This window comes from Molossus molossus, unplaced genomic scaffold (assembly GCF_014108415.1).
Source record: "Molossus molossus isolate mMolMol1 unplaced genomic scaffold, mMolMol1.p scaffold_m16_p_22, whole genome shotgun sequence".
Classification (NCBI taxonomy): domain Eukaryota; kingdom Metazoa; phylum Chordata; class Mammalia; order Chiroptera; family Molossidae; genus Molossus; species Molossus molossus.
Window position 1 is genome coordinate 14,694,976 of NW_023425358.1, and position 22,964 is coordinate 14,717,939.

General features: G+C 44.5%; 1 protein-coding gene across 1 annotated transcript; it reads right to left on the reverse strand.

Moving 5' to 3' along the window:
- Window positions 1-20,666: 20,666 nt before the first annotated feature.
- LOC118640340 (olfactory receptor 151) lies at window positions 20,667-21,596 on the reverse strand. Its single transcript, XM_036277265.1, has one exon. The coding sequence runs from the start codon at window positions 21,594-21,596 to the stop codon at window positions 20,667-20,669; it is 930 nt and encodes a 309-aa protein (XP_036133158.1).
- Window positions 21,597-22,964: the final 1,368 nt, after the last annotated feature.

The window sequence follows — 22,964 nt, forward strand, 5'->3', positions numbered from 1 at the left end:
CCTCCCTCTGCATGTAGCTTCACAAGCTGGCAAATACTATGGAGGAGAGACGGGCTCAGTGAGTTTGTGCCGGTGACTTTAATGTAAGCTCTCTCCCTTTGCAGCACCTCCGTTGCCCACCACCACAGGATGTAGAGGATTTCACTTGGCCTTTAAGAAGCTTTTGGTGTAGTCCACACAGCCCCCGCATTCTGTCAACGTCCTGTGGAGAAGACTGAGCTTGCTTTTGAAGTCTTCAAATTTCTAATTGTCACTTTACCCTTGTAACAACCACTGAAAGCTTTGATGGTTTGTTTTTCCCCTACAGAAGCCCTCTGCTTGGACCAGGACCAATGGTGAGTTGGCACCTAGGAGCTCTGTACCTCTGAAGTTCATTTTGCCTGTACTTTTTTTTTTTTTTTTTTTATCTTCACCCGAGGATATTTTTCCATTTTTTGTACAGATAGAGTGGGAGGGAAAGAGAAGAAGGGAGAGAGAGAAACATCGACATGAAGGGACACATCGAGTGGCTGCCACCCGCACGACCAACCAGGGCCGGGGACAAACTGCAACCGAAGTACGTGCCCTTAGCGGGAACCGAACCCGGGTCTCTCCGGACCGCAGGCCGACGCTCTAACCGCTGAGCCAAACTAGCCAGGGCTGCCTGTACTTTTTATACCACAAAATAACATACATTTCCAATCATGGTCATATAAGAGAATTCCATTGTGATATATATCAAGGAGTAGAGGTTCTAGGTCGTAAGGCAGCATATATGATATGTACTTAGTTTGTCTTAAGTGGCACCAGTTCAACACCAGCAGGAATCCCCATTTTGGGGTATGGTGAAGAAGGAAACTATTTGGTGCAAACAGCTCAATTGCGATACAGCACAGCAGTGGAACAGTGACAGTGTTACAGCTCAGTTCTGAAGCAGCACATCTGTAACAGCACAGCTGTGAGGCAGCCCTGGGGCCAGGCAGCCCTGGGGTGAGGCAGCCCTGGGGCGAGGTGCCTCTCTGGCTAGACAGCTCGGCTCTGCACTGTCCCGCCTGCTCCTCTGCACTCTGGTCCGGAGAGATGTCGTGAGTGTTCCAGTGTTTCATCCTCAGTTTCAGCTACCGTCATGGAAGCACAGTCTTCAGTCTTTTCTGACATAAAATTCATCAGTATTTTAGGGGCAATAATGGAGCAGTTGCAGAAATCCACAAATGATGAATTTCTGATGAAGCAGTACATGGGAATGTGGAGCCGAGAATTAGGAAATCAAACCAGGCTCCCCACTGTAGAGCTTCTGGAAGGGGAGCTGGAGCCCTGACTGCCGTGTTGATCCCGGAGAATGAAACCTGTCACCTCAGAGTGACTTTCTGCAGCCATTCTTTTCCCAGTGGGAGGCCTGTGGTCAGGCTGCACGTGAGCGTCTCCCCACTGCACTGTTTCCTGTTTTACTCCTTTCGCTCTTGCTAATGTGCAACAGGAGTGAGGCCCACCAGGCAGTGTCTCGGAGATCAGCCTGGCTAGAGGCAACGGGCAAGGCCTGCAGGTCCTACTGGCTGCCTGCAACGTTATTGTACATTTAGAAGGAACATATGTGTGCTTTACTTCTTGGCTTTGGACATGTATTTTGCTTCAGAAACTTAGTCTCCCTTTTCATATATAGGCAAGTCCAAAATACTCATCAAAACATGATAATATGAAGTTAACATGATCTCAAATCCAAGGAGTAGTGTGGTGTGGTTATACTACTCACTGAATTGTCGACAAGCCATGTCTTTATCTATAAAATGAAAAGTAAAAATTTCAACTTCTAGCCCTGGCTGGTTTGTCTCAGCAGTTAGAGCATTGGCCTGTGGTCCTGAGAGACCCAGGTTCGGTTCCCACTAAGGACATGTACCTCGGTTGCAGTTTGTCCCCGGCCCTGGTTGGGTTGTACGGGTGGCAGCCACTCGATGTGTCCCTTTCACATCAATGTTTCTCTCTCTCTCTCTCTCTCTTCCTCTCTTTCCCTTCCACTCTATCTGAACAAAAAAATGAAAAAATGTCCTCGGGTGGGGATAAAAAAATAAATTAATAAATAAAATTTCAACTCCTAAGGTGTGTTGTAAACAAAGTGGGACAATGCATATAGAAATTTTTTTTTAATGCTCAGTTGCTATAGAAATGTGAGTTGTCATCAGGCATCTGGAAATTAAGTTTTCCCTGGACTTGAAGCTCTATGATCCAACAAAGCAGGTGCCTCCCACTTTGGGGAGGTTAGTTACCAGCTAAATCAGAGGGAAGTCGTTGGGGTGAGAGCATCATGTGATGGTCCCTGCAGAACCTTTCCAGAAAGGAGTGCAGCCTGCACCCCGAGAGGCTACGTGTACCAGTATTAATAGAACTTGACTAATTGAATTTTAAGGCACACATGTAAAAGTTGGGAGACCATGAAGAAACTCTGTTTTGGGTGCTTGCATGTGGCCTATGACTCGGGCACAACGTAGTCAGAGAAGAAGGGAAAGAAAAGAGAATAAGGAATTGTGCACACCCACAAAAACATGCATGTTATCACAGTTACATATTTAGGAACAATTATATGTATGTTCATGGGTGTGTGTATTGAAAATAACATGCCAATGACTAGGTTTGCTTTGCATATGAAACAGTCTAACAGCTTGGTGGTTGAGCTTAAGTCTGTGGTTGCTGAAAAGCTAGCATCTGTGACCAGGCAGGCGGCAGTGTTCTAATAAAGAACGATTCGATTATGTAACTTGAAAAACTGGTGAATCGGAATTTAAAAAACGGGTGAATTAGGCTTGGGATGTACTTTATCCTGAGTAAAATAAGGGACCTAAGGGGGAAGGATGAGATCTAGTGCTTCTTCTGTGCTCAGAGGAGCTCTGGAAAATGGAAGTTAGGTCAGGATTAGAAGTAGATGCAACTAGAACTAAAATGTAACATTTTCACAGATCAAAAGAATGATTTGAGTAGAGAACCAGATCCCCCTCCTCTGTGAACCTTTTATACTGGGGTCCCAAGAACCCTGTCTGTCCTTAACTTCTTCTCATGTCACATTCTAACCTGGAAAATGGAATTTGTGGAAATATTCAGAAGAGGCACATAGAAAATTATGGGCATAGTATTCACCCTGGAAAAAGTAACACGGAGCAAGGAAAGAAACATAGTTATTATAATATAGTAAGCATTAAGCACAGAGAAATGAAAATTGTGTTATACCTTTATCAGGAGAATAGGAGAGAAGAATTTGAATTCAGGGATGTAAAAGAACTAAATCCCAATACAATCTAATTGGCAGTACTTCCCTTTAGCAAATAACTCGTAACAACTAGTATGAGTCAGATACAATTCTAGGCCATAAATCAAGGAAAAATATCTGCATCAAATGAAACAACAAATAGCATTATACATATATTATTGAGAAACCCTGCTTCTGATATTAAAAAAACAAAAACAAACTTATTTGGAACAGAGAGAGAGAGAGAGAGAGAGAGAGAGAAACACTGATGTAAGAGAGAAACATTGATAAGCCGTCTCCTGCACGCCCCCCACTAGGAGAGATCAACCCGGGCATGTGCCCTGACTGGGAATCAAACCGGGACCTCTCAGTCCAGGGGACGATGCTCAGTCCACTGAGCCACACCGGCTGGGTGCAGCTTTTGATTTTTATTGTGTGACACTGAACAAGTTATTTGACCATCTGAAGCCTAAGCTTCCTTAGCTCCAAATTGAGAATTATTACAGCAGCTACCTCATGGATTGTGAGGTTTAAATTATTACAGTACCTGGTAAATAGTAAGTACTTAATAAAATTTAACTCATTTATTATTATTAATATTTACATATTCACATCATGGTATCTAGCCAAGGCACTATTATCTCCACAGTATCGAAGTACTCGATCTCAGCCATGCTTTCTGGAAGCGTGGGTCTTCCTTGGGATTCTAAACTGACAGACATCTGTGTCTGAGAAGTATTTCCTAAAATAAAAATAATTTAAATTCTAGCTACTTTAGTTGCTGAACTTATATAATTAATGCTATTTACATAATTCAGTAGAGTTTATGCATTCCTTTCACAAATTTAAATCATTCAATCATCATAGAAATGTTTGGGACAACTGGTATTTATTAGCAAGAAGTATAATTTTTTTTGGTGAAGAAACTCAAGTGCAGATAGAGTAAGAGATTTACCCAAGGTCACAGAACTAGGAGAGGAACTTGAACCTGAAGATCCTGAGTTATGTTTCCTTTCCTCTCTTTCAGTGGTTCTTGACCAAGGTCCCCAGCATCATCAGCACTGCCTGGGAGTTTGTAATGTAAATCCGTGGGTCCTACCCAGACCTGTCAGAATTCTGGAGATGGGGTCCAGCAATCTGAGTCTTAACCTTTCTAGGAGATGCTGATGAACAGCAACATTTGAGAACCATTGTTCTAGTTTGTAGCCTTTTACATGTGTACATCTGTGTCTGTCACGCATTGCCGGTGCACACGCTTTACCTTTGGTCCCTTATTAGCGGCACAGCACAGGGGAAAAGAGGAATTTGGATCAATTTTTCATCTTCTAGGAAACTGAATCTCAGGAACTAATTCAAGTTACCAAAGTGATGCAGCTGGTAAGAGGCAGAACTGGGCCTGACCCAGGACTCTGACCACCAGCCACATGTCTTCTACTGGGACATGCTGTGTTTTGCTATAACTTAACTCTTGTGTAGGACTCTTTTTTAAAGGTAAAATTGATTTATTGAATTCTGGGGATAAATAGGAGAGGGATCTTATTTCATAGGCATTTTTAAAAATTTAAAATCAATTTATGTGAATGTAGAAAATGAGAAACTATCAGTAGTTAAGAAAAAAGGAGAAATTAAAAATACCATATTTCCTCTAACTAGTGATTACTATTCTTAATTATTTAATATCTCTGCTTCCAGATATTTTTTTTGTATGCATACGCACAGGGGGTTGGCAAAAGTAGGTTTACAGTTGTGAGCACATGAAACACAGAGTTTATTCTTGTATTATTATAATCATAACTGGTTTGGCTTTTCCCATACGAACAACTTTAAACCTACTTTTGCCCGCCCCATATGCTTTTTTTTCTGAATTGAGTCCATATTATACATACTGTTTCTAACTTGTTTTTGTGTGTTGCATTTTAAAATACATGGTTTCATATGATCCCTTTCCCTAAAATAATTCTTGCCCTAACCACTTTCCTCTAGGGTTCAGAATGCAGTAGGAAAGAGAGGGAAATCCACGTTGCACCATAAGCTTTATACCTTAAATTATGGTGCCAGAAATGGCACCATACATTCGTAACTATAACTCTTGGAATTGTGTTTATTATCCCCATTTCAAAATAAAGGACTTGAAGTTCATAGGGAGGTTAAAACATGTTACCACTGTCATCCAGCTAGGAAATGGCAGAGCCAGGATTTGTACTGAGATCAGACCGATTCCAAAGTTTATTCTCTGAATTCTTAGTGGAACCATATAATTTGCCATCAACTGGGATATTCCTGAGAATTACAGGGGATGTCAGCAAAAATGGCAGAATAGGAAATTCCCAAGTCCTTCTAGCGAGAAAAGCAGTGAATAAACTGGCAAAAGCATTCAAAATGAACGTTCTTGGAACTCTGGGTACTAATTAAGGAAAGGAAAGGGGAGCACAAGGAAAGAAGCTAAGTCTCGGTAAGAGAGCTTTGTGGCATTTTAACTTATTCTGAATGCATCGCCTGCTCCCAGCTGAGTGCTGGCCTTGGAAGCAACAGCCTGCATTCCCGGTAACAGACCTCACTCCCCAAGAATTGTGATGGTTTGTTTTGTCCTGCCTGGTGGCTCTCTGGAAGACCTGCTCAGAGGGCTTGCCTGTGTTCCGCCTACCCTGGAACTCTCCCAGGGCTGAGGCGGCTGCAGGAGAAGGAGGCCATTTGTTGAAAATGTTTAAAGGCAAATGCATTAGTCACTGCCACAGGGGCGAGGGATAACAGTGGGGGCAACAATAGATTAACAGAAAAGCTTGGGAGGAAAGACTAGGGAATGAGATGCTTAGGGAAATAAGCTCACACATATTCCTGGGAACCTAGAGGGTCACACACATGCTGTGGGCACATGCTCAGAAAAGACCTGAGATCATGAGCTCTGAGCTCAGACTGACCTTCAGGCAACATTGTTTATAATAACTCCTAATTGGGAACAATCCATAGGACTGTCAACTGATGCACAGATAAATAAAACATAATATATCCATACAATGGACTATTATTCAGCCCAGAAAAGTAATGAAGTACCTCCACAATATGCCCCAACATGGACAAACCTTGAAAATGTTATACTGTGTGAAAGATGCCAGACACAAAAGGCCACATATTGTATGATTCTGTTTGTAGGAAATGACAAAACAGGTAAATCACTGGAGATAGGAAACAGATTAGTGGTTCCCAGGGGCTGGGTGTAGGAGGGAATAGAGAGAGACTGTTCGCTTATGGGCATGGGCTTTCTTTTTGAGATGATGGAATGTTCTGGATTTAGTGCTGATGGTTGCACAGCATTGTGAATGTATTAAGAGCCATAGTATCTGCACTTTAAAATGCTTGAAATGGTGAGTTTTATGTCATGTGAATTTTACCTCAATAAAAAGTAAAAATAAACATTTTAAAGGGAGGAATGCTCTAATAGCTTTGAAGGCAGCCTCCATGCCATTTGACATCAACTCAGAGCAACTTTCCTCAATGTTACATCATCCAGACAAGGGCCCTCCAAGTTCTTAGAGAAAAGTCAACTTTTAACAAACCCCTGAGGTCTTATTTGCTCTTGAGTTCCAAGGAGAGTCTGCCTTATGGGGCTTATTTGAAGTGTGTGAAAATGAATTGTTTTACTCTATAAAATTTGAGCTGTGAAGCTGAGGGATTGGGATTTAGTAATGATATTGATGATGTAGCAAACTTCTAAGTGAAAATTTACCAGTAAGACATCATTGTTGCCAAGTCTTGGTTGAATATGGGCTACAGGAAGACCAGCAGTCATTGATAAGTGTGTACGTACATATCCTCATAAACAGGCCTTTAAAAATGTGTTTCAGCCTTTATGTTATGATTTCATAACTTCTCCAATGAAATTCCAGCTTGTAACTCTGACCAAAAATATACATAAGCCACCTACTCACTGAGATTTGAATTTCTCTATATTGAGATTTTTTTTTTGCTTTGGCTAAAAAGTCTGTCCTCATTAAAATAAAAGTGTCCCTAATAAGGAATGTGGGGTACCCATGGTCTCATACTAGCTTTATCCATCTTGGAAGGAATGAATTAATCAGATCCCTTCCTGAAGCCAATTACAAAATGAATGGGATTTAGAGCAAACAGCTGGGTGTTTGGAGAACAGAATTGGGAGTATATAGGTACCTTCTCTATATGACCTTTGATTTCTTAAAAAGCCTTTTGCTCCTCTAAACTCTCAATATACCTAAAATTTTCTTCCCTACGGCAGTGTTTGGGGTAAGATGTGGTTACTCGAGTGCCTGGAAGGAGTTGCATTGAGCCACATTTGCCCACTAGGACATTAGAGCAGCAGACTCGACATCTGGGAGGGGGTGTGCAGGAAGCAGCTGGTCGATGTTTCTCTCGTCGATGTTTCTATCTCTCTCTTCCTCTCCCTCAAAATATCAAAACATATTTTTTAAAAATTGTAACTCATGACAATTTTGTCTACAAATAGGTTAAGATTGTTGCTGTAAAGCATGACAGAAAAACCTGGACCAGCAGTCTGCTCCAAGAAGATGTCATTGAGAGTGTGAAGAAGTGACAAAGGCATCCCAGTGGCCAGCACCTCCAGCCAGGTGTGGTGCTGACACAGCAAGGCCACCAGGCTCTGGCTGTCCCGGTCAATGTCGGCCTCCCATTCCTTTAGTCCCTGGCCTGGCATTGGTCTGTCCAGCAGCGTCTGGGAGAAAGTCATGAGCGCCACCACAGTGCCCCAGCTGGGGACTCTGAGGTCTTGGAGTATCTCCTCCACCACCTGCACCATCATCTCGATTTGGTTTCCCTGATATTCACGGTAGCGGCACCAGACAAGCTGGTAACACTATTGTAGCTGGTGGCCACAGAGCACAGCACAGCAGCCTGGACTGCTGCCACGGACAGGGCCTCCAGGCGCAGTACTCCAGACAGTCGGTCAGCAGGCGCATACTCAACATGGCCACTATAGCCTGGCCTCCCCCTCTGCCTACTTTTAAAATGTTCTCTTCATGATTGATATCCAGTAATTTGACTACGATTTATCTATGTGATTTTTAAAAATAATTTATTGATTTGAAAGAGAGAGAGAGAGAGAGAGAGAGAGAGAGACATTGATTTGTTGTTCCATTTATTTATGCATTCATTGGTTGATTCTTGTATGTGCCCTAACCAGGAATTGAACCTGCAACCTTGGTATATTGCTGTCTCTCAGCCTGCTGGGATCGGTGCAACACAATGAACTACAAGCACACACTGGTTGGAGTGAGAGGGAGTTTTGCAAATGCTCCAGATCTTTGGACGCAGTTCCATTTATTTGCAGATTTGTTTCCCCAGCTTACAAGTAAATTATTTCTTTGAGATGGCATCTCTGCAAACCATACAGCCTAGACTTGTCTCTCACTTTTTAGTGCGGAAAGAGACTTTAAAGCTAAAAAATAACAAACCCAGACATTCTTGAGTCCTATGACCCATTTGTACATTCGAGGCAGTGTTCCAGCCATTGTCATGCAAATCTTATCTTATTCACATGCAAACAGAGCATTGAGTGCAAGCAAGGTGGTCTTCCTGCCTATCAGTCAAACCTGTCTGTCCACACACACTGGCTGACCAGGTTGCAAGAATGCATTATCACAAGGTTACAAATTGTCCATCCACCCACCCCACCCCCCATTCCCACAGTGTATTGGGACAGGGTCCTCCTACCACTCTTGATGTGGCTTCTTCTGTATATCCTTATTTATAAGACTTCTGTTCAGCTGCTCTTCAGATAGTTATCCAGGTTGATTGTTCTATAATTTAGGTGTGATTTTGATGTGGTCATGGGAGGAGGTGAGGGTAGCTTCCACCTACTCCATCATCTTGAATCACCCTGCTCGTTTTAAAATAAGTTATACTATTCCTTGCCACTCTCTCCTCATACTTAGTGCCACAGTGCAACTCCTGTGCAGATGTACTTGTAAATCAAGATCCAGGTTTTTTATATGTTTTAGAACTCACTGATTGTCAAGACTTTTCTGAACTTAAGGGGAGTGCCTGAGCAAATTGATCTCGGTCTTTGACTTTTAGGCACGTTGCCACTAGGTCACAGTAGCCAAAGGAGTCATCCTCTCAGAACTGACATTGAGGATGTTCAGGTCTTTGTTGATTTTTAAGTATCATCTCCTACTTTTTATTAGAAATAGACCTAAGTAAATAAGGGTTTAGTGCCTCCAAGCCCAGCACAAGTAGTAGGCAGCTACAGATCACATTGTAGTTCAAGCTGAATGGCCCTGAGCAGAACACAGGTGGTGGTGGACAGTGCCCACACCTCCCGGGAGGTCCCAGAGCCAGCACACCTAGTGGACAGCATTAGACAATGTCAGAATACCACCCTACCACCTCCACAGTGATACACTCGAGGGGCAGACTCAGCAGGCACCAGAGCCCTGCTGAAGTAAGTCCTGCTCTGTGGGGTGGGCCCCAGTACAGCTGATGGTTGCAGTGGCCAGTGGTCACAATCAGTCCTTGCAATGGATTGGCCTGGGGGGCTAAATCCCTCCCATTGACATGTCAACAGCAATCAAGGCTCAACTATAACAGGAGGGTATACACAGCCCACATGGGGGTGGGGAATGCAACTGGAATACCCACTTTGGGTGATCGGGAAACAGTACACTGGATTCTACAGGACGCCTATTACATATGGTCATTCTACCAAGCCTGGGAGACATAGTAGCTCTACCTAATACATAGAAACACACACATGGAGGCCACCAAAATGGGGAGACAAAGAAAAATGTCCCAAATAAAAGAACAAAACAAACTCCAGAAAAAGAACTAAGCAGAGTGGAGACAAGTAATCGTTTACATGTAGAGTTCAAAACACTGGTTATAAGGATGCTCAATGAACTTAGGGGAATAGTAGTTGAACCTGGAGAGAATGTCAACAATGTGAAAAAGGACATGGAAACTATAAAAAAGAATCATCAAGAAATGAAGGATATACTAACTGAAATGAATAATTTACAAGCAATCAACAGTAGAGTAGATGAAGCCAAGAATCAGTTCAGTGATTTGGAATGTAAGAAAGCAAAAAACACCCAATCAGAACAGCAAAAAGAAAAAAGAATACCCTCCAAATGAAGATGATGTAAGAAACCTCTGGGACAACTTCAGATGTATCAACATTCGCATCATGGGGGTACCAGAGGAGAAGAGAGAGAGCGCAACAAATTGAAAGAGCAATGACAAAAAACTTCCCTAACCCAGTGAAGGAAACAGACATACAAGCCCAGGAAGCACGGAGTCCCAAACAAGATAAACTCAGAGAGTCCCACACCAAGACACATCATAATTAAAATGCAAAAGGTTAGACAGAGAATCTTAAAAGCAGCAAGAGAAAGATAGTTACCTACAAGGGGGCCCCCATAAGACTGTCAGCTGATTTCTCAACTGAAACTTTGCCAGCCAGAGGGAATGACAAGAAACATTCAAAGTGATGAAAAGCAAGGACCTATAACCAAAATTACCCAGCAAAGTTACCATTTAGAACCAAAGGAAAAACAAAGAGTTTCCCAGACAACAAAAAGCTAAAGCAGTTCATCACCACCAAACCAGTATTACAAGAAATGTTGAAGGGCCTTTTTAAAGGAGGATGAGGACGAGGAGGAGGGGGAGAAATGATACAAACATGAACAATAATGCCCTGGCTGGTTTGGCTCAATGGTTAGAGTGTCGGCCCTCAGACCAAAGAGTCGAATCTGATCAAGGGCACGTACCTCAGTTGCAATTCGGGCCCTAGTCAGGGTTATGTGGGAGGCAAACAATGGATGTGTCTCTCTCACATTGATCTCTCTCTCTCTCTCTCTCTCTCTCCCACCCTCCCTCCCTCCCTCCACTCTATCTGAAGATAAATGAAAAAATATCCTTAGGAGAGGATTTTTAAAAAATATGAACAATAAAATGGCAATAAATACATATCTATCAACAAATTAATAAAAAAAATAAACAAAATAAAGAAGCCGAACAGAAATAGACTCATAGATACAGAGAACATTTTGACAGTTGCCAGATAGAAGGGGGGTTGGGGGATGCGTGAAAAAGGTGAAGGGATTAAGAAGTACAAATTGGTGGCTACAGAATAGTCATGGGGATGTCAAAGTGCAGCATATGCAATACAGTCAATAATATTGTAATACTATGTACGGTGTCGGATGGGTACTAGATTTACTGGGATGATCACTTAGTAAGTTTTATAATGTCTAATCACTGGGGTGTACACCTGAAACTAATATTGTACGTCAACTGTAATTGAAAAATAAAAAATGATAAAAGAAAAGTGTGATCTTTCGAGACATATTGGATGTGCCTCCATGTCTGCTCTTCTTACTAACCTTCAGCCTTGAACTCATGATTTCACTTTTGTTAACCTCAGTTCACCTTCCTATGAAATGGAAATACTACCCGTAGCTTCTGTATTTGGGACACCAGGCACAATTGGGGAAGAGCTGGGGATTAAGTACCAGTCTGTGTACGAAATTGTGACACCTGTTCTTAGACTGTCGGCCGCCCGTCTCATGGCCACATTCTTTGCGCCCACCCCACTCCCACCCAATGTTAGGAGGTTGGAGGACTTCCTGGTGAAACTGAGACGTCTGAAACCACTTGCACATTCTGAGAAAGGGGTTAACATGGACACCCTTGGTCTAAAACAGTTCTGCTCAAGTGTGGTCGACAACCCGTCACATAACACTGGAGTCCTGGGCCCTGAAATCATCACAGTGACCATTCCCCCTCAGCCATATGGAATTCAAAATAAAATTTTAATAATTGAAATGACATAAACATTACATGTATTCCGAAATTTAAGTAGTTTCTTTTTAGCTATTTTTTTCCATTGGAAAATTGTGGAGATGTTTTCCAAACTCTCTTCGGTGCCCGGACTGGCTGGTGCCTAAGCACATGCTTCACCTGCTGGTTTCCTTACTTCCAGATCGGCCTGAAGTTTTGAAACATCTCGTCCAAACCCCACGCGGAGCAGGAGCCAGGTGGTGGCGCCTCCCCGCTGCTCCGGGCAGTGGTAGCAACACTGGAGAACGGCTGGGCCGGGCCTTCAGCGACAGGGGAAGCCGGCAGCTGTGAACCAGACGCGGCCCTGGGTGCCAGGCTTCTGGGAACGTGTGCTCGCAGCCGTGTGTATGTGTGGGGATGGGGTGGGGTGGGGTGGAGGAGAAACAGCGGAGGGGCACCAGGATGGGCAGGGACACCACTGAGCTTCAGGCTCAGAGCGGTTATCTCAGCCAGAAGCAGGAGATGTTTCTAGAAATAACTGGCCAGGCTCCGGTAATTAGAGGGAAGCTTGGCCTTATGGTCTTCGCTAGAGGAGGATCCAGCTTCAGCAGGGACCTTGCGGGGCTGTACCCTGGGCCATCCGAGCCAGTGGAGCCCCATGCTTTGTGTTAAACTCACAAATAAGGAAATTCTAGCACAGTGCTGTGCAAACAGACCGGGGCAGCAACCCTCTGTGATCGGAGCAGAATTGGCCTAAATATATAGAAAGCTCTTGTTCTGTGGTTTGGAATGAGAATGGAGCCCCAAAACTGCTATGCATTCAATGATGCCAAAGATGTCCCTTATGGTGCCCCCTCCCTGAACTGCTCCCAAGTGGAAAGAGCATGACATTCGAAAGCTGCAGTCAAAAGACCAGGGATGGTAATAGCAGTTTCTCACTGTGTGACTTTTGACAAACTGAATATACAATAATGGCCAGACCATGTGTAAAAATAGAATTTTTACCCACAATCTCTGCAGCAACCAACCAGCCAGGGAATCCAAACCACAGCCTCTGCAATTAGCCCAGAAGGGGCAGGAATTAGTCTTTTTTATTTTTAAACCCTACTTCCAACTTGGGACCAATCAGGGGAAGCCAAATATGCTCCCCAAACCAGTCACAAAGGATGCACCTCCTAGTAGCCCTGCCTCCTGCTTCCCACAGCCTCCAATCAGAGCACCCCTGAAGCTCCCATCTCTCCCCGCCCACCCGCCTGCCTGTGGGTGGCTGCAGGAGGCAGGCGAGGCAGCCCTGGCTGGCTCCCTTGCTATGGCAAATGCTGAATAAACAGCCTCTGCTTGTTATCATTTTTCTATTCCACATCTGGGACAAATTACTTAGCCCCATTTTTCTTATTTGTAAACAGTATATAGATAATCTCACAGACTGTGAGTGTTGCTTTAAAAAAACATTATTTGAGAGAGAGATTTGTTGTTCCACTTGTTTATGTTTTCACTGGTTGATTCTTTTTGTTTTTTATTCTCACCTGAGGACATTTTTCCATTTTTGTTCAGATAGAGTGGGAGGGAGGGAGTGAGGAGGAGAGAGAGAGAGAAATATCTACATGAAAGTGGCTGCCTCCCGCATGACTCCAACCAAGGTGGGGAGACAAACCGCAACCGAGGTACGTACCCTTGACCAGAATCGAACCTGAGACTCATTGGTCCACAGGCCAACACTCTAACCGCTGAGCCAAATCGGCAGGGCCTCTGGTTGATTCTTTCATGTCCCTGATCAGAGATCTAACCCACAGCCTTAGTGTATCGGGATGATGCTCTAAACAACTGAGCTATCTGACCAGGGCCTGCTCTCTTTTTAAAAAAAAGAACTGCATTACTGAGCTATCAACTATCCTGTGATCAGATCCCCTCCGTGCTTTCTCCCACCCCATGTAATATTCTTTATGGTCTCTCCTTAATTTCAAATGCATAAAAAAATGTGTTATTCTCCAAAGCATTTTAGATCTTTTTATTTATTCATTTATTTTTATTTCTTTTTGTTACAGATATTTCTCCTTTTCCCCCACTGACACCCTCCTCCCGATCCCCCCACCCCCACCCCGTTCCGTCCCCAGCATTGTGGTCTGTGTCCATGATTATACATACATGCATATAAGTTCTGTGGTTTATCTCCCCTTCCCCCACCTCCTCTTCTGAGGTTTGTCGTTCTGTACCATACTTCTATGTCTCTGGGTCTATTTTTTTTTTTTTAATCTTTATTGTTGAATGTAGAATGTATTACAGATGTTCCACATTTTTCCCCCATTGACCCCCTCCTCCCCACTCCCACCCACCTCCCGCCTTTTCCCACACTATTGTCTGTGTCCATTGGTTATGCATATAAGTTCTTTGGTTTATTTCTTCCCATCCCCCCAACCCCTTTCCCTTTGAGGTTTGTCAGTCTAGCAATGAATTTGTACTTCTTAATCTCTTCACCTTTTTCACCCATTCCCCCAATTCCCCTCCCATCTGGCAACCAACAAAATGTTCTCTGTATCTATGAGAATGTTTCTGTTCTACCTGTTCATTTTGTTTGTAGATTCCATTGTTGATAGATATGTATTCATTGCCATTTTGTTTGTTCATATATTTTATCTTTTTCTTCAAAAAGACTCTTCATCATTTCATATAATAACGGTTTGGTGGTGATGAACTCCTTTAACTTTTTCTTGTCTGGGAAACTCTTTATATGGCCATTGATTCTAAATGACAGCTTTGCAGGATAGAGTAATCTTGGTTGTAGGTTCTTGCTTTTCATCACTCTGAATATTTCTTGCCACTCCCTTCTGGCCTGCAAAGTTTCTTTTGAGAAATCAGCTGACAGCCTTATGGGAACTCCCTTGTAGGTAACTAGCTGCCTTTCTCTTGCTGCTTTTAAGATTCTCTCTTTGTCTTGAACCTTTTGCATTTTGATGATGATGTGTCTTGGTGTGGGCCTCTTGGGGTTCATCTTGTTTGGGACTCTCTGTACTTCCTGGACTTGTATGTCTCTTTCCTTCACCAAATGAGGAAAGTTTTCTGCCATTATTGTTTCAAACAGGTTTTCAATTTCTTGTTCTCTCTCTTCTCCTTCTGGCACCCCCAAGATGTGAATGTTGGCACGTTTGAAGTTGTCCCAGAGGCTCCTTACACTATCCTCATTTTTTTGGATTCCTTTTTCTTTTTGCTGTTCTGATTGGGTGTTTTTTGCTTCCTTATATTCCAAATCAATGGTTTGCTTCTTGGATTTACGTACTCTACTATTGATTCCTTGTAAATCATTCTTTATTTCAGTAAAAGCCTCCTTCGTTTCTAACTGTGCATCGATCATTTCTGACTGGTCCTTTTTTATGCTCTTGAGGCCCTCACTGAGTTCACTGAGCATCCTTATAAGCAGTATTTTGAACTCAGCATCTGTTAGATTGCTTATCTCCATTTTGCTTAGTTCTTTTCTTGGGGTTTTGTTCTGTTCTTTCATTTGGGACCTGTTTCTTTGTCTCCTCATTTTGGCTGCCTCCCTGTGTTTGTTTCAGTGTGTTGCTTAACGAGCGGTATGGGGCTCGCTGAGACCAGATGCTGCTCGTTTGAAAGAATTTAGGAAAAACCTGAAGCAGGATCCAAGACAGGCCAATCCTATGGTTAAGCAAGTGGCAATAGCTTGGGTGGGCCTGAAAGTTGGGTGGGCCTGAAAGTTGGATGGGGCGGGGCCTCAGGGAGTCAGCAGGGCGGGGCTACCAGTGTGAGCCAGGTTGCTGGAGTCCCAGATATGGCAGCTGTCTGCTGCCCCAGGGGGGCTCACCAAAGGAACAAAGGCCTCCGACAGCACGTTTGTCCCAGAGAAAGCCCCCTCTCCAGCCCTCGGTCCAGTGCCAAACAGCTCAGTTCTTCCCTGTATGTCTCTGGCGCCCCTCGAGCTGCCTCCCCTCCAAGCTTAGAGGGAGAGAGTCCGATAAGTCCGTGCGCAGGCCCTTTAAGGAGCTGCCTGGGGCTCCAGCTGCTTCAACCTCCCTGAGCCTCAGTTCCCGCTGGTTTTTCCAGCCAGAAGTGATGGGGATTCTCTTCCTGGCACTGGAACCCTGAGCGGGGCACCTGGTGTGGGACGGGGACCCCTCAGTCCTCAGGAAGGACCTTCCCAGCCGAGGTGTCCTCCTGATTTTTATCCGCCACACGTGGGTGTGGGACCAGCCCGTCCGCCTCCTACCAGTCTGGATGTGGCTGCTGCTTTAATTCTGTAGTTGCAGGACTTCCATTCAGCTGGATTTCAGGTGGTTTTGAATGAGGGTTGTTCTGTAGTTTAGTTGTAACTTGGATGTGGTTGTGGGAGGACGCGATACCGCGGTTACCTGCGCTGCCATCTTGACCGGAAGTCCTCTGGGTCTATTTTGTTCATCAGCTTGTTTTGTTCATTATATTCCACAAATAAGTGAGATCATGTGATATTTGTCTTTCTCTGATTGGCCTGTTTTGCTTAGCATAATACTCTCCAGGTCCCTCCATGTCGTCTCAAAGGATAAGAGATCGTTCTTTCTTACAGCTGCATAGTACTCCATTGTGTACATGTACCACAGCAAAGCGTTTTAGATCTTGCTTCCTAGTAATTGTCATCAGTTCTGGCTAAAATAAACTTATGAATATCCTCTGTAGATTCAGACGGTTCTCACATTGATGAGGAACACACATTTTATCTTAGTTGGGGACGGAAGAAACAGCTATAGGAGGACATATGAGCAAAGGTCATCTCTCTTCATAGTGGCATCTGAGACTTGGCAAAAGGTGCCCTGTCCTCAGCCCTCCTCTGGCTGTGTCCCTTCCCAGTGGGTGAGCAAATCCAGCCAGAACCTATGCATGTCCTTCTGGACTCTGCTTTCAGTGATGGATACCAGAATCCCTCCCCACATACCCCGTACCTGCTTCTACAGTTCTTCCTGAGGCCCATCCCACCAAAGGCAGACCACCCAGTTGGTGGTTCACTCCTGGACCAAAGGGCTGGCTGGGGGCAGGGGGTATGCATGGGGCTTGGAAACAGGCCATGTCCACACTTGTGGAGTGGGACCAAACTGAGAATGGGAAGTGGAGTGGGGCACCGTGGCTGTGGGTGGGGGGCTGGGGACCAGGAAGAACCTTTGTCTTGCAGATGGAAAAGAGGTTCTACAGAAAGTACCCTCACAGGATGATCTGATCATAAATTCCCAACTGGATGCCAGACATATCACTTTGTTTCGTAAAGGTTTATCTTCGCTGTAAGCGAGCCCTGTCAGCTGTTTCTGGACACCCCTTCGAAGTAAGTGTGCGCACTCTCAACAGAGCACATCAGCTTAGCTATCCTGGATCCTTCCCCGCCTCGCTTTCTCCCGCCTTCCTGTCACCTCTCCTACGTGCCCTCCTTAATTGTAAGTGCACAAAAAAAGCTGCAACACTGTCATTTTCCAGGAGCATTTGAGATCTTGCTTCCCAGCAGTTGTGTTTGGGCTCAAATAAACTCATAAAAATTCTCTACTGATTTGGACATTCCTATGTCAACACTGGCATTTTTCGTTCCAGGGTGGAACTCTTAGAATTCTCAGACTTCTACATTTGAACAGGGTCTTCTCTATTATGACGGTTTATTTGTCAAGATAGGAAGGAGAAAATAGCATTTTGTCAGCTTGATTTTTAACTTCTAGATAGAGTCTTTCCTCAGGCCCCACAACGTCAAGGTAGGCCCACCTGTCTCCCTACTCAACGTGAGTGGTCAGCTCTGACGCAGAGCTTCTTGGGTGTGTTACCTGGTGCACCTGGGCATGGGTCTCGGCCAAGGAATTTTTGCTTTTGTTTCTCTTTTTCTCCCTCCCTACTTCCTCACATCTTAGCTCTCTAGGTAACCATTCTAACCTGACTAATGAGTATTTTATTCGTTTTTTTGTTTTCCAAATATCCTTTTTTCGGGTTTGTGTGTGTGTAACTTTAATGTACATAGATAACATTGTATTTTATATCTCATCTTTCTTACTTTTCTCACACAGCACCAAGGCTCTACACTATGTTGCCTGTAGCTAATCCTTTGTTGCAAAGTCTCTACTACAATGTATCTGTTTATTTGCTCAATGGTGGGTGTACAGATACATCTTGTTTTATTTTGCTTCTCTGATTAGCAATAGGCTTGAGCATCTCCTGATAGGCTGAGCGGCACTTCAGGTTTTCTATTCTGTAAATCGTTCTAGATACTGGGCCCATTTTATTTTAGTTGATGTTGAAGTTTCTAATATATGCTGGTTAAATACCTTCTTCCATTTTGTTAGCTTTCTATTAAGTCTATCCCCGGTGTACTTTACTGAACACAAATCTGGATTTTTAATGTTATCAAACTCAGCAATTTACCTGGCTCTATGGTTTCTCATCTTTAGATAACAAAGATTTCCCCACATTTTCTTCTAATTAGAGGGATCTGTCGTGGTTGAGGTCTGAGTCCTTGCTGGAGGAAAGTCAGGAAAAAGGGGTAGAGTAGCCACTTGGCAATAATAGCAACAACCCTCTCACCCTGCTTGTCCTCAGGACAGAAAGCTGAAAAGTACACATCCCAGAGCCCTGGATGTGATCAGTTTCCCCGAACTAGGTGCATTTGCAAGAGATTTGAAGGGTAGAAGTGACGTGGCTCTCACACTTCAGTACACACCGGAGTCACCCCAGGGCTGATTAAACACAGATTGCTGGGCCCCAACACATTTCCACGTGATACTCAAACTACAGTTCAGTTGTTTAGTTACCAGTTTTGTGAGTGTGCGAGGCATTTTCCATGGTGGCCAATGTCACAGTGGCAGCAGGAGCTTCCTGACCATATCTATTGTGGAGTCGCTTTGGGGGCTCCCTCCCCCCTTCTTCAGTCATTCAATAAACTGTAAGCAAGTCATTCTCTGTATGAAATCTCTTTCTGCTTGAGAAAACGAGTTATTTTTGTTTCCCATAATAAACCACTGATTGATACAACGTTGCACTCCAAATAGCTGGAGATGAGGAGAGGATGTCCGCAGAGCCTTTGCACTGTATCAGGCTGCTAAGTGTAAAACCAGTATCCTTGATGTCTTATAAACAAGGGGAGCAGGGAGGAACTTTGTCCCATGACCCCTGGATTTACTGAGTGAGGCTGGCAGTAGATCAATCTGTTATTTCAGCAGGAAAGAGATTCTGCAGCTCGTGTGACCTACGATGAGCAAGTGCTCTGGTTTGTTTGGGATCGAGAGGTTTCCCGGGATGTGGGACTTCTGTTCGAAAACCAGACTGAGTTGGTCACTGTAGTGTAATCTTTTCTTAATGATCTTGAAGAGATTTTTAATATATATATAAATGGGAAGAGGCTAGGCTAGGCGGATGATAAAAGTGGGAGTCTGGGAAATTATTTTCAGGAGGCATTTGAAATCGGAAGAGCATAATTAAGCAGGCATAATAGGCTCTTCAAAGGGAGTGTTAGCCTAAAGCAAAGGGGGTGACTGAGAGCTAGGAGTGGGGGCTCTGGAGTCACTTAGGCTTGGGTTTAAATCCCAGTGTCTTTGTTCACCAGCTATGTGACCTTGAACAAGTGACTAAACCCAGTTTCCATGTCTGTAAAATGGGGATAACAATAGTACATATTTATAGTGATGTGTAATTAAAATAATACATATAAAGCATTTAGAACAGTTTCATGATTCAATGTGGGCACCAAAACCATGTTAACAGCTGTTGTTTTGGTTATTGTTACTAAGAAATTGCATAAAGAGATCAGCAGAAGTTTTGGGGCAGGAATGAGAGGAGAGTATGACTTTAGATGAGAAAGGGGCTCTTCTCATCACTTCTTGGTGGCTTTCAAGTTTACCTCTCTTTGTCTTGTGTACTCCTAAATGCAAAAAAAGAAAAAAAGTAAGAATTGGGTTGAGTAATATTTTCTGTCTAAAGGTAATAAAACAATGTGTGACTCAAACTCAATGCAAAGGGCTCAGGACAGAGAAAATTGATCACAAATGAAAGAAAATGTGAATTTGAAATCAGCTGGCTTCAAAAAGCAAGGAAAGCCCTGGCCGGTTTGGCTCAGCGGTTAGAGCGTCGGCCTGCGGTCCTGAGAGGCCCGGGTTCGGTTCCCGCTAAGGCCACGTACCTCGGTTGCAGTTTGTCCCCGGCCCTGGTCGGTCTTGCGGGTGGCAGCCATTCGATGTGTCCCTTCACATGGATGTTTCTCTCTCTCTCTGTTCCTCTCTCTCCCTCCCACTCTACCTGAACAAAAAATGGAAAAATGTCCTCGGGTGAGGATAAAAAAAAAAAAAAAAGCAAGGAAAGCCCTGGCCAGTGTGGCTCAGTTGGTTGGAGCATTGTCCCATATACCAAAAGGTTGTGGGTTCGATTACCGGTCATGGCACACACCCAGGTTGCAGGTTCAACCCTTGGTCGGGGTGCATACGAAAGGCAACCAACTGATGTTCTCTCTCTTTCTCCCCCTTCCCTTCTCTCTAAGCTCAATAAACATATCCCCAGGTGAGGATGAAAAAGAAAGCAGTGAGGGTAGAGAGATGGGTGCAAGGAAGAGGGGAGAAGCAAAGGAGGTATTCACCCAACCATGCAGAAAAGTGACGGTTCCCACTGTGGTTGGGCCTTCAAAGGGCTTCTTGCTGATATAGATAACAATGTACTTTTAAACCGAGGAAGAATAATAACCGTTGCATCAACACATTTTTCTCCGCAATGTTTTCTGCATGGCAGCCTTTACCTCCTTATTCCTCAAACTGTAGATGAGGGGGTTCAGCATGGGGATCACTGTGGTATAGAACACAGAGGCCACGTTCTCCTGGGCCAGGGAGCTGGCTGTGGACGGTTTCAGGTACATGAATGCAGTAGATCCATAGAACACCCCCACAGCGGCAAGGTGGGAGCTGCAGGTGCTGAAGGCTTTGGACCGCCCCTCCGCGCTGCTGATGCGGAGGATGCTGGAGAAGATGAAGGCGTAGGAGAAAAGGACCGCTGAGCTGGTGACTATGATGTTGAATCCAGCCAGAAAGAAGACTGTCATCTCAATATCATAGGTGCTGGAGCAGGAGAGCTTCATGAGGGGGAGAATGTCACAGAAGTAATGACTGATGAGGACCTCACAGTAGGGCAGTTTTAACATGAGGCCCGTCTCTATGGTTGAGCCGGTGAGCCCCATGACGTAGACCACAGCCACCAGCAGGGAGCAGACGCCACGAGACATGATGACGTTGTAAAGCAAAGGCCGGCAGATGGCAACATAGCGGTCGTAGGCCATCACTGTCAGCATGTAGCACTCGGCGATGACGAACACGAGGAAGAAGTAGAGCTGTGTCATGCACCCCGCGTAGGAGATGCTGTTCTTCTCGGACACGAAGTTCAGCAGCATCTTAGGGGTGATGACAGAGGAGTAGCAGAGATCCACGAGGGACAGATTGCTGAGGAAGTAGTACATGGGGGTGTGGAGCTGGGCGTTCAGACGGATCAGTGTTATCATGCCCAGGTTCCCTAGCACGGTGACCCAGTAAACCCCGAGGAAGAGGAGGAGGAGGGGGAGCTGGAGCTCCGGGGGATTTGCTAAGCCCTTGAGAATGAACTCTGTCACTGTGGAGTGATTTTCGACGGCCATTCTTCTTTACTGGGGAGCCCTGCGGGGATAAGAGAGAACCCCGTGAGAGGCTGCCTCCCGGACTGCTTGGTGAAGCCCTGAGCGCTCGGAGCCGGCTGAACGACCCCGGCTCTTTCTCGATGCATCCATTGCTCACCCCGCAGTTTGCCGAGAGGAAGAGCAGGTCCTGGGTGTTTCAAAAATCAAGGAGATGAGAGGAGAAAAGGGGCCAAGATCTGGATCGTTTAACACCTCTACTCACAAAGATCCTGGAGCACTGCTTCTTCGAGTGCAGTCCTCGGACTAGCCCCAGCAGCATCACCGGAGTGTGAGAGCTGCAAGCTCCCAGGCCTCACCCCTCACCCACCAAGTCAGGAACTGTGGGGATGGGGCCCAGCAGTCTGGGTCTAACATTCTCTCCAGGCGATGCTGATGCATGATCAAGTCCGAGAGCTGCTACCCTGCAGGTAACAAGCAGTACATTTTGTATTTTGTAGTTGGAGAGGTACTTTCCTTAAAAAATAAGATTTCACTGTCATCTATGCAATTCCTAAATATTTCCTGAATATGAATGTCTGAATGCCTATCTCAAGTTGAGGCAGTGCCAAGGACGATACAGTAGCTATGCCTGTATCCTGGAGTACAAATCGATTTTTGTAACCAGCAAATGAAGAAGTTAGGAGTATCAATTCCCAAAGTGATTGTAAACCTAATCTTGGATACCACGTATTCAGACATTTTTTTTCAAGTACTCAATTTCTATAAAAATGTGAGTTGTCACCTTGGCCGGTTTGGCTCAGTGGTTAGAGTGTTGGCCTGCGGTCTGGAGAGATCCAGGTTCGGTTCCCGCTAAGGGCGCGTACCTCGGTTGTAGTTTGTCCCCGGCCCTGGTCGGTCGTGTGGGTGGCAGCCATTCGATGTGTTCCTTTCACATCGATGTTTCTCTCTCTCTCTCTGTTCCTCTCTCTCCCTCCCACTCTATCTGAACAAAAAATGGAAAAATGTCCTCGGGTGAGGATAAAAAAAAAAAAATGTGAGTTGTCATTAGGTGTCTAGAATTTGTTCTTCATTTTTCACTGAACTTGAGGCCACAAGACCGTGGTTCTCAACACTGACTGTATGTTATAACTACCTGAAACATTTAAAAAGTAAGGGATAATAGAGGTCCTGACTTAACTGATCTGCAGTGTAGCCTGGGCCCTGGCACACAGTCTAATCCAGAGTGAGTGTCCAGTAGCCGTTATTATTATTATTATTACTGTTATTATTATCATTATTGTCTCTAGATCATAATATTAAACCATGCCTCATTATCTACCTTCTGGCAAAGTAACCCACGAAGCATGGACCATCATTGCTGGATATGATACCTGTGGACATACTGTCTCT

Coding starts and splice junctions, on each gene's coding strand:
- LOC118640340 (XM_036277265.1), bottom strand. CDS start 21,596: ATGGCCGTCGAAAATCACTCCACAGTGACAGAGTTCATTCTCAAGGGC.